Here is a 9,843-nt window from a genome sequence, read left to right on the forward strand (position 1 = left end):
ACTTTAGAAAGGAAAGGGCCCTGGAAATCATCTCTTTTAAATATCCCATTTTATAGATAAGACACTAAGACCAAGGGAGGGGAAAGGGCTTGTCCAAAATCTAAACTTCCTCTCCCAGCTCCTGTCTACACTACACAGTCCAGCACTTCATATGCTAATCTTTATGGACTTGAGGCTGAAGATGGTTATCTTGGCTTTTTTGGTTTCATCTTGGCTCTAATCTCCCCCCAGCTGCTAGCACCATGCCAGAGACACGATAGTTACTCCATCTGCTTTGCCGATTAGACCCAAACTACAACATAACAGATGGACTTTTCTCTATTTTTTGTATATTCTGGTAAATGTATGACATTTTAAAGACATTACTGATTTTCAAATTGTTTTCAAACAAAATCCATTTTTAATTAAATATCTAAAGTACCAAATTGTTCTGTTCTACCATAAGCTCTGTGAGACAGAGAATGAGGTCTCTTCCCTGGAATATAATGAACAGTTTCACAAAATCTTGTTTAATGAATGACAGAAAAAAAGGGATGGCTATTCTTTTAATGTCATTTCATACTACCTCAGTTGATGACTCATATCCATAAAAGACAAGCTCTAGTATTTTAATTGCCACATAGCACAGATCTAAAATTATTATTAAGTGATATTAATTCTGAATAGCCTTTTGCACTACCTGAGAACTTACAGCTTTGTCAGGACTCCAACACCATGTTTGACATCCATGCAAAGATGCTAATTAATACTACCGGCATCTACTACATTTACATCATACTACATCTACATCTGTAGATATTGTAATGGTAGATTTCGCCCCCTCTTCTATGAAATAGGTAAGATGGTACCACGGCTCTCAAAGACAGCTGAAGAAATGTATCCTCAGCTAAGTAAAGCTGAGAGCCCAAGAGCTTAGAGCCTGATGAATCACACAACCAGTACTGACTACTGGCTGTAACAGTCCATTCTGCTTAATGCCTCAGCCTATACCACAAGCTTGTTGTGTCATTTTGCCTCACTGCAAAATCAAGGAAGAGAAAGAGGGAAAGCGTGGGCTTGTGAGGCATGATCAGGTAGACACACTCTATAGTTACAGCTCTTTCAAAATAGAGCCACCTTTTAAGAACAAATGGAAAGAGAAAGCTTTTCCCACAATTTAAAAAAAAATAGAATGACCGAAAAAAGCTTTTCTCCATCTAAACAAACACTGTTTAGTCCTTTCCCATCAATGATATCCTGCTGTATTGAAGATGATAATTAATTACCCTACCAGATGCCTCAGCCTGCTCCCATCCTGCTCAGCTTTGCAGGGATTCCCAACATGGCAATGAAAGTCCCCTCTGCAATCTAGCCACAAGACCTACCCCTGGTGAATAAAACACCTCGGGGATGTAGAAATCTGTTCTTCTCCCAATGGGTGTGGTAATCCTGGCTCAATCACTTATCCAAACTGAAAATTTTTAGAGATGCTAAAAGTCTAGGGTGCAACGTGAATATGATCAGATTCTTTGACTTGTATAGCCATGGACCCTGACCTCTCAACCCCATTCTGTGCATGCTGGCCAGCATGATACCTAGTGATGAAGAAGGGGGCTAGTGCTATTTCTTTGGGCCCAGTTCTGAATTCCCCCTACAGAACAAATGGCACACTAGAGTTGGCTACAAACAGAGGAAATTTGACCTGAGAAAAGCCTGCAGAATTTGGGACTTTTAACAGCTTGTGAGCAACAATGTTTGGATACACTTTCAAAAATGGTCTCAGAAATTCTAAAATGAGCAAGACCCTTCTCTGACTGCAAACAACACACTGGCAGACAGATGGATGAAATCCAATTTCTGATTTTTTAAAAGAAATATTATTCTTAATAAACAACTTGAGCTTTTCACCAGCCAAGCACTCTCTCTCTCTTTGTCCTCTCCAGGCAACGTGATCACAGTCGTTTCTATTCAGCAGTTATATATCACCCAAGCACTTAACCATCCGCGGAGGCAGAGAAGCATCCCAAAGGTAGCACTGGAAGCAGGATTCAGAGTCTTGGCTTGCAGCCACAATAGCCTCTGATACCCCCCTAATGTGGATGAATGGCTGTGAGTCAGTAGGCGGTTCCTGTCTCAGCTGAAGACTCCTACTGAAGCTCATCCAACCAGGCCTCAGCCTGCTCCCATCCTACTCAGCTTTGCAGAGATTCCCAACATGGCAATGAAAGACCCCTCTGCAATCTAGCCACAAGACTTATCCCCAGTGAATAGAAAGCCTTAGGGATGTAGAAATCCGTTCTTCTCGCAAGGTGTGTGGTAACGCTGGCCCAAAAACTCATCCAAACTCACATGTTGTAAAATGACTGACGATGATAATGATGTAGGTGATAACAACAGCCAACATGTATTGACTGTTCATTCACTTTGTGGGAATGACTAACATGAAAGACCTGACTGTGTTTTTGCAGAAAACCCTTGTTCATCAGGTGCAGTCAACAGAGCAAGGGTTGTGGAGTCAGACAGAACTGGAGTCAGATGCCTGCTGTGCCGCAAAAAAAACTCAGTGACCCGGGGAAGCCCTTTAGCCTTTTTGGGCTTCATTCTCATCTGATAAATGGGGATACTTTTGTCCACTTTGGCCTCTTGCTGAAGATTGTGTAAGTTTACAGAGGAATACCAGAGATAAGGGATATGAATGCTTATCACAAACTGGAGTGCACTCTACACAGGATCTGGTCAAGGGTCACATGGCCGGTTAGTGGCTGGCCTAGAACTAAGGCCCAGCTGTCTGAACTCCCAGGCCAGAAAGGTGGAACTGTTGTTCCCCTCAGTTGAGAGGAGCACAGAGACCACCAGCTGTCATGGAGAGGCTGTTTGACACAGGAACACCCAAAAGCTGACTCTCCCATTTCCAGACACCAGTTTCTCACCCCCACATTTCACCACTGGTGCAGCTGCCTTTACCTCTAAATTTTCTCCTAGCACAGACACATACAACAGTCATATACACACACTCTCTCATTCTCACACACACATGCACACCTTAGTTCTTACAGATTATCAGAACTCACAGAACTGGTCCTGCAACCCCTAGGGATCTGTCAACATCCAGGGAAATTCTGGAACCCCTAGGCTATCCCTATTCTTCAAGGTGAATATTTCTGGAGGTGGGCAGGAATGAATGAAATAAAAAGGTGCTCTTGAGGTAGCAATGCATTTCTCTAGCAAATTTTATTTCATTTTTGCAAAAACTGTAAAATCCAGTAACTGTGACTTTTTAGAACGTGGTTTTTCTTTGATTAGACTAGATGGCACTGTGGCATCACCCTTTTAATAACCAAGAAAATCCTATGTCATTTCAAATAATTTTGCTTCAATTTGGGACAATCCAAGAGGCTTTGAGGGGTCCTGGTTATCTTCTGGAGAATTCGGGAAGGAATCTGCTAGAGGACTGTAGCCACCAAACAGATAATCTAGGCCACATTAATAATGTGTGTTTATAGACAACATACCCTGACCTACATGTTCAAAAGGATCAGTAAAGGCACATGTGCCCCATGGAACTCCAGACAAGGCCATGGCTTTCATGGTGACCAAGACCTTGTTTTCACTTCTCTGCTATAGTCGTGGCTGTGGAATTCTACTTTTGCCCAGAAGAGCTTTTTAAATATTACCACCTCTCACTACACCTACAAGGTCTGTCAGTATGACAAATTCTTTTCAATATTGCCAAATTGTTTGGGAACTTCTTAAACACCAGAATATTGTTGTGACAATGACTTAGACAATTGTACCAATGGATTGAGGTCCTGGAGCTAAGGTTTTCTTGGGGTGGAAGAAAAAAAACTGTTAGTATTGTAAAGGAAATACAAGTTTGGCAGATTCTGCCACAATTCCAGCATTTGAGAAAGGACACTGTAAACTGAGAGAAGAGAGAGTGAAGAGGAGAGGCAGGAGGTGATGTTCCCCCTAAATCTCAATGGTAATCTGAAAGTCAAGGCTCTAGGGCTCTATTTGCTGCAGCTGGACAGAAAAATCCACACTGGTTGTTGCATTCTGACAGTCAACTGCAAAGCATCCCCTTGTCCAGGGTAACAAGTGCACCCGGGGGGGATGGGGGCGGTACACAGACATGTCCTTGCCGGCCCAGTGACCCTATCCAGAGGCCTCCAGGCCATGAAACTCACCTTGTGCACCCCCTAGACTCCCTCCTTCAGCCCAGATTTGTTTTAAGGAGACTTGCGAAACAGTAGCCCTGGCTGGACCAACTGCACCCCATAGCACTCACTTCCCCCACCCCACCACCACCCACTTTACAGTACTCCATGACCTCCAGCAACTGGACATCGCCTCTGGAGGAAGGAAAATACCCTTGCTTCTGGCTACAGACTATTAATAAATCAGTTTTTACCGCATCAGCCCAGGCTCACAGAAAATGGGCTGGCAGCGCCCCATGCCGGGGCTCGGGCTCGGGCTTTTTAAATACTTTTTGTAAATCAGGAGAGGTTCCTGGTGGCTGAACTCCACATGGGGTCCAGGGCACCATCCCAGCCCGCCCTTCGGTCCGCGGGGTGCCCCCAGCACTCCTAAAGAGCCACAGATGCCTCTCATGCAGCCAGTGGTGAGAGGCAAGCCTGGGAACCACGAGCTCTCCTTGGATGTCGGAAAATAGAGACAGAGGGACACCCAGTAGCCCGGGGAGAGCAGAGCTAGAGCGGGGAAGGAGGGAGGTGATAAAAGTCTGGCAAGAAGAGAGAAACAGAAAGGGTAAGAGAGCAAAAGAAGAAAAGCGAAAGAGGGGAATGGAAAGAAGGAAACAGCGAGCAAACAGGAGCAGACAAGATCTGGGGCACAAGAGAGAAAGAGGGAGAACAAGGCAAATAGACGAAGCCAGAAAAAAGGGGGAGGGAAGAATGCGGGCGCCGAAAGGAGGAAGAGAGCGCTAAAAGGAGACTTCGGAACCCGGGTGCAGAGTAGAGGAAAGGAGGTATCCAGAGACGCTGCACCGAGAGCGCGGCTCTTTAGGGCTCTCCAGTGCGGAGACTGAGTGCGATGCCCCGTCCCAGCGGCCAGTGAGGCGCTTGTTCCGGGCCTCTCGGCTGCCTCCCCCCTCCAGTTCTCCCAACCATCACGCAGGCCACCCTGCGGACAGACAGACGGTGAGTCCGGGGCCAGAGCGGAAAGCCTTTCTGAGGCCGCCACAGTGCCGCGAACGTGCGCTACTGGGCGCCCAGCACCGCCCAGTCGGGGTGCAAACGCCCGGGCGCCAGGGTGCCTGCTAGGTCCCCGGCTTGGGGCAGCCGCGCCTCCCAGTCCTCCTAGGCCCGAGTCCCGCTTGACTACGAGAGCGCACTCACCTGGACGGTCTCAGCCTGGCGTCGCGCTTGCCGTCCACCACAGAGGGCACACAGCTGGTGAGCTCAGTCCAGTCGGCGTGCAACCCGCAGCTCCAGCCCGTGGAGAACCTGGAGAAGAGCCAGGTCTCCCGCTTACCCGGCCGGTGGCAAGTGCATTTCTTCTGACCCACGCGGCACTCGCACGGCTGCTCCAGCTGGATGTTGCGCACCAAGTGGCGGCCGAAAGTGGTGCCCCCGGTCTTCTGGATGTGCAGGAACACGATCAGGTCATCGCCTTTGATGTCGAAGTCTACCTTGCGCAGGAGGTCGCCGCGGGTGAAATTGTAGCGGGGCACGAACCTGGCGGAGCTCTCATCCTCCGAGCGGTACGGGTCCCGCACCGGGGAGCTGAACGCCTGCAGGCGGAGGAGCTGGCATTCTGTGCCGGGGCATACGTATTGGAGGACGATCACGGCAAATAGGAAGAGCATCACCAAAGCTAGCAGCAGCTTGTTGGATTTCTCATCCATGTTCCCGACGCTGGGGGAAACCCAAGCTCGTTACGTCAATCCCGCAGCTCGGCCCGCGCTCGCCGTGCCCCCGCACCGCCCCCTCCCCCTGGAGCCGCCGCTGCGCCCCTCTCTCCCTCCCCTCCGCACCGAGTACTCCACGGCGGCGGCGGCTGCGGCGGCGGCTCCCTTCCCCGCTTCCTTCCTTCCCGGCAGGCTCAGCGCTGTGGCTTCTGCGGCACACACACACCCCCACCCCGACTCCTTCCCGCGGGCCGCTCGCCCCCTCCCCCCGCCAGAGCTCTTCGGAGCTCCCCAGAGCCCCTCCGCGGGTTTTCGACCCAGTGGGACCCCTCCGGGCCCAGTCGCCCCACTCCCCTCAACTCACGCCCCCAGTCCGGGCCCCCGTGTGTCTCGCTCCACTCTCGGTGGCTCCCATCCCCATCCCGCTTCGCCCGCCGGACTCTCCGAGCTCTTCTGCCCCCATCCCTTTTGGAGCGCACACCTCTGTCCGGGTTTCTCCCCGCATGCCCCGAAGCCCTCCTTTAGCCCGCGCCCGCGCCCGCTTGCCCACCCGGGAGGCGGCCTCGAGGGAGCTCGGAGCCGGGCGCTCAGAGTTCCCCTGGGGGAAGGAGCCCGCCCGCAGCCCGACTTGCTAGCGGAGACGCTGCGCTGCCGGTGCCAGCGGAACAGTGGCGACGGAGCCGCGGCGTGGCCAAATGCGCGCCGCGCCCCTCCAGAGACCCCAGCCTGTCCACCAATGGCCAGCTGGAACTTTGCGCCCTTCTATACCCCCCGCGGCTGCCTTCCCTTCCCGTACAGCACCTTCGCACCCTGGCCTGGGGGCGCGAACCCCGCTTTCACCTAGAACGTACCTGGCCAGGGGGCCGAAAATCTTGGAGAAGATCGCACCGAGCACGTGCTTCAGCGAGTGGCCCAGGGCGGCCAGGCCCCGAGTGAGCAGGACCCGGCAGAGGGAGCCCAGGTCCCAGCGTCGCCTGAGGACGTGCATCCGCCTGCGGCGGCCCCGGGACAGCAGCGCGAAAAGCGGGGCGCACGCGGCTCCCGCCAGGGAAGAAGACGCCTTTCGGGGCTTGTCCAGGAGCGGCCGGGAGTGGAATCCGTGAGACACACCCCTAGGAGGGTCCGCGCGAACTGAGGCGGCGACCGACCCTGGCCGGCTCGCTGCCAATTCGGCCTCTACTCTGGAATGCCGGCGGGGACAGGTGGTGCGGGCGGGCGCTCCTCGTTCCGGTTGCCGCGGCGGCTCGAACGCCCGGACTGCACACGCAGGCAGTGCCATTCCCCCCTTCAGGCAACTCAGGGTACTAAGGATCACGAGCGAGCTTGAATTTATATAATAATGCCTCACGCCTAAGAGCTCGAGCCACTTCACAAGCAGAGAACCTGGGTTTTCTCTTTTCTAGGAGTACGGAGGTCACTCTGCTTAGCGCATCACTCCACTTGGGCTCGTAATTTCAACCTCTCCTAAAATAGCAAAGGCGCAAATTGGAGCTTTTCCGTCTCTCTTTGCCAATTTCCATTCTCCAGCGGAAGCGGGGGCATTTTCTGAAAAGGTAAGTCAGCATGATAAAAAGACAGCATGACCAAAAAGCATTACAGAATGACAATCTGACCTTTTTTAGAGCACAGACTGTCTTCTTGCTGAATCCTGTGTACCAAACCCTGTGCCTGCAGGAGGGCTTGACTCACAAAATGTTTGTTGAATGAATGGATACATAACTAAAAACTCCATCAGAGTGAGACCATCTAATCCAAGGTAATGTGACACATGAGGAAACTGAGGCCCAGAGAGGGGTAGGGACGTGCCCAAGGTCACACAGCAGAGCCCCGGGTTTGAACCCAAGAAACCCGGCACCATCCACCTATTTCCTGATACTAACACCACCTTCTCTAATAAATAGGCACCGATCTTCCTCAAGCTCCAGTGTCTGAAAGGCTCTTTGCTGTTGCAGGACCAGGGATGCAAGGATTAACACGGAAAGAATGGAGTCCCTTCAGGAAAAGGACCCTGGGAACTCAGGACTCAGTCTGTCCCCATCTGATTGATCAAAGGGGCTTGCTGTACATCAGGACACTGGTGTTTCCGTGACTGAGTGTGCAACTCCCTCCGGTCCCATTGCTGCAGAAGGGGCACCGGTTGGCAGCAGTGTTTCTGAGCAGTGCTGTTGGCACTGGGGCCACTGAGTGAGAGGATGCGGACCACGAGCTGAGTTCTGGGGTGGGGGCATGTCCCTCCTGGAGACAGGCTCTCCCAGTATCTCCCTCGCTGAGCTCTGCTCCATCCCTTTCCTGTTCTATCTATGCCATGAACCGGCAAGCCTAAGAATAGTCTAGAAGTCCTGGGAAATCTGTCACTTCCTTGCTGGGCAACCCTGGAATAATCACTTGCCCCTCCTGAGCCTCAGTTTTCTTGTCTGTAAGATAGGACCAATTATGTCCTCTGTTTTGACCAACTGAGTCACCGTGGGGATGAAATGTAGAAACCTTTAGGCCACTCCAAATGTGAGGCTGTGTTTACCTGTTGCTCTAAGCTCAATGTGCCAACTGCGTCACAGGCCGAATAAGGAACAGGCCCTTCTCCTGCAATTTTGCAGCTGTGCACCCTGTCCTTACCACCCCCTAGAATTCCCAGCCCTGGCTAGACTTCTATGTGCCCCAAACATACTGGGGACAGTGAGGGACCCTTTGTCCAGCTGCAAACATAAGGGATAGTGGATTTTTTTGGAATCCTGAATTTCTAGCCCTTCAGGCATCGCCTGTCCTGAGGCTCCAGGAACACTCTGAAAACCCAATGAACTTGTACGAAGAAGCCAGATGCAGTAACTTACAAGGTAGACCTCTCAACTTCCCCAAGAGCTCCCCTGGTGCCCAGGCTAGTAGGCCTGGGCCTGCTCCCCCTGAGGGCAGCTTAGGGTGTGAGCCAGGGTAGAGGGAAGCTATGGGGGTGGCCCCGCAGCTCAGTTTGCCAGCTGCCCCTGCCTTCTGCTTGGCCACTCACTGCGGTCAACCTCTTTAGCCTACCCAATAGGTGGCTCTCCTCATGGTGCTGCATAAAGATTCCCTGCCATTACACCACCTTTGTATGTAATGGCATTCACTGGGTCCCTAGGAAAATATTTCTGAAACAGGTGGGTCACAGATTCAAGCCGTCAGCAGCTAAACTAGGGAGTTTCTACTGTAAGAGGGATTAGTGGCATTGGAACACAAGAAAGTGCCTTGGGTGGAGGGAAGCGGGAAGTGGTAAACAGTACGGGGAAAAGTCAGGTTTTACTCATTTGAGTTGTGATAAGGAACGTGTCCACACACATGCATGCACACTCACAGTCCAACCTTCAGAGAAAGGGCCAGTGAGGTTGGTAGTTGCAGAGCAAGAGGGACACGGTGGGGCTGTAAAGTTCAGTTTCTGAGATGTAATCTGTCTCTGGGATTTTTGCATTTAGAAGCCCTTCCTCCGCCCCCTCATGCTGTGAGGAACAAAGAAATGAATCTCTCATACAGGAATTCATATATCAGGGCTCCTGGAAGTACAAGAAAACAGTCTTTGTGGGGAGCAGGGAGTCCCACAAACCTCAGAAGGTCCCTCCAGGATTGAAGAGGCTTTTTTTCCGAGAAGCAGGGAATTTTTCCTACGTGTGTCCCAAGAGCCATGTTCTCCTGAGGCCAGGGCTGTGCCTTGGCTGCATATTGAAGAGGCTTCTTGTAATCTCGGCTGGTCTCTGCTCCCAGGAGCTGGTTCCTCTCAGGCAGTGAATGACAAAGGCTCAAATGCTCTAGATTTTGGCCTTTTGGGGAGAGACTGGGGGTGGGAGGCAAAAAAAAAAAGGAAGAGAACTGGCCGAACTGTCAAGACTTTGGTTTTCCATCTCCTTATTTCTAACACCAACTGAAGTTGCTGTGTATACATATATTTGGGATTCAGTACCTGGAAGGCGAGGAGAACTCTGTCATCTGAGCAGGGCTTCTGGTTGTTTCTATGGTGTGGTATGATTTTCATT

At 51.4% G+C, this 9,843-nt stretch overlaps 1 protein-coding gene across 3 annotated transcripts in view; it reads right to left on the reverse strand.

Moving 5' to 3' along the window:
- HS6ST2 (heparan sulfate 6-O-sulfotransferase 2) overlaps positions 1-7,397 on the reverse strand; it is a 349,965-nt gene extending 342,568 nt beyond the window's left edge. For all 3 annotated transcript variants that reach the window (XM_050777608.1, XM_050777607.1, XM_050777606.1), the window contains exons 1-2: positions 6,700-7,397; positions 5,337-5,855 (exon numbers count right to left, since the gene is read on the reverse strand). In XM_050777608.1, the coding sequence (XP_050633565.1) occupies positions 5,337-5,855; positions 6,700-7,127 (947 nt within the window). In that variant the 5' untranslated portion in view covers positions 7,128-7,397. The remainder of the gene's footprint in view (positions 1-5,336; positions 5,856-6,699) is intronic.
- Between the last annotated feature and the right edge of the window lie 2,446 nt (positions 7,398-9,843).

The sequence above is a fragment of the Macaca thibetana genome, chromosome X (genome assembly GCF_024542745.1).
Source record: "Macaca thibetana thibetana isolate TM-01 chromosome X, ASM2454274v1, whole genome shotgun sequence".
In the NCBI taxonomy this organism is placed as follows: Eukaryota; Metazoa; Chordata; class Mammalia; order Primates; family Cercopithecidae; genus Macaca; species Macaca thibetana.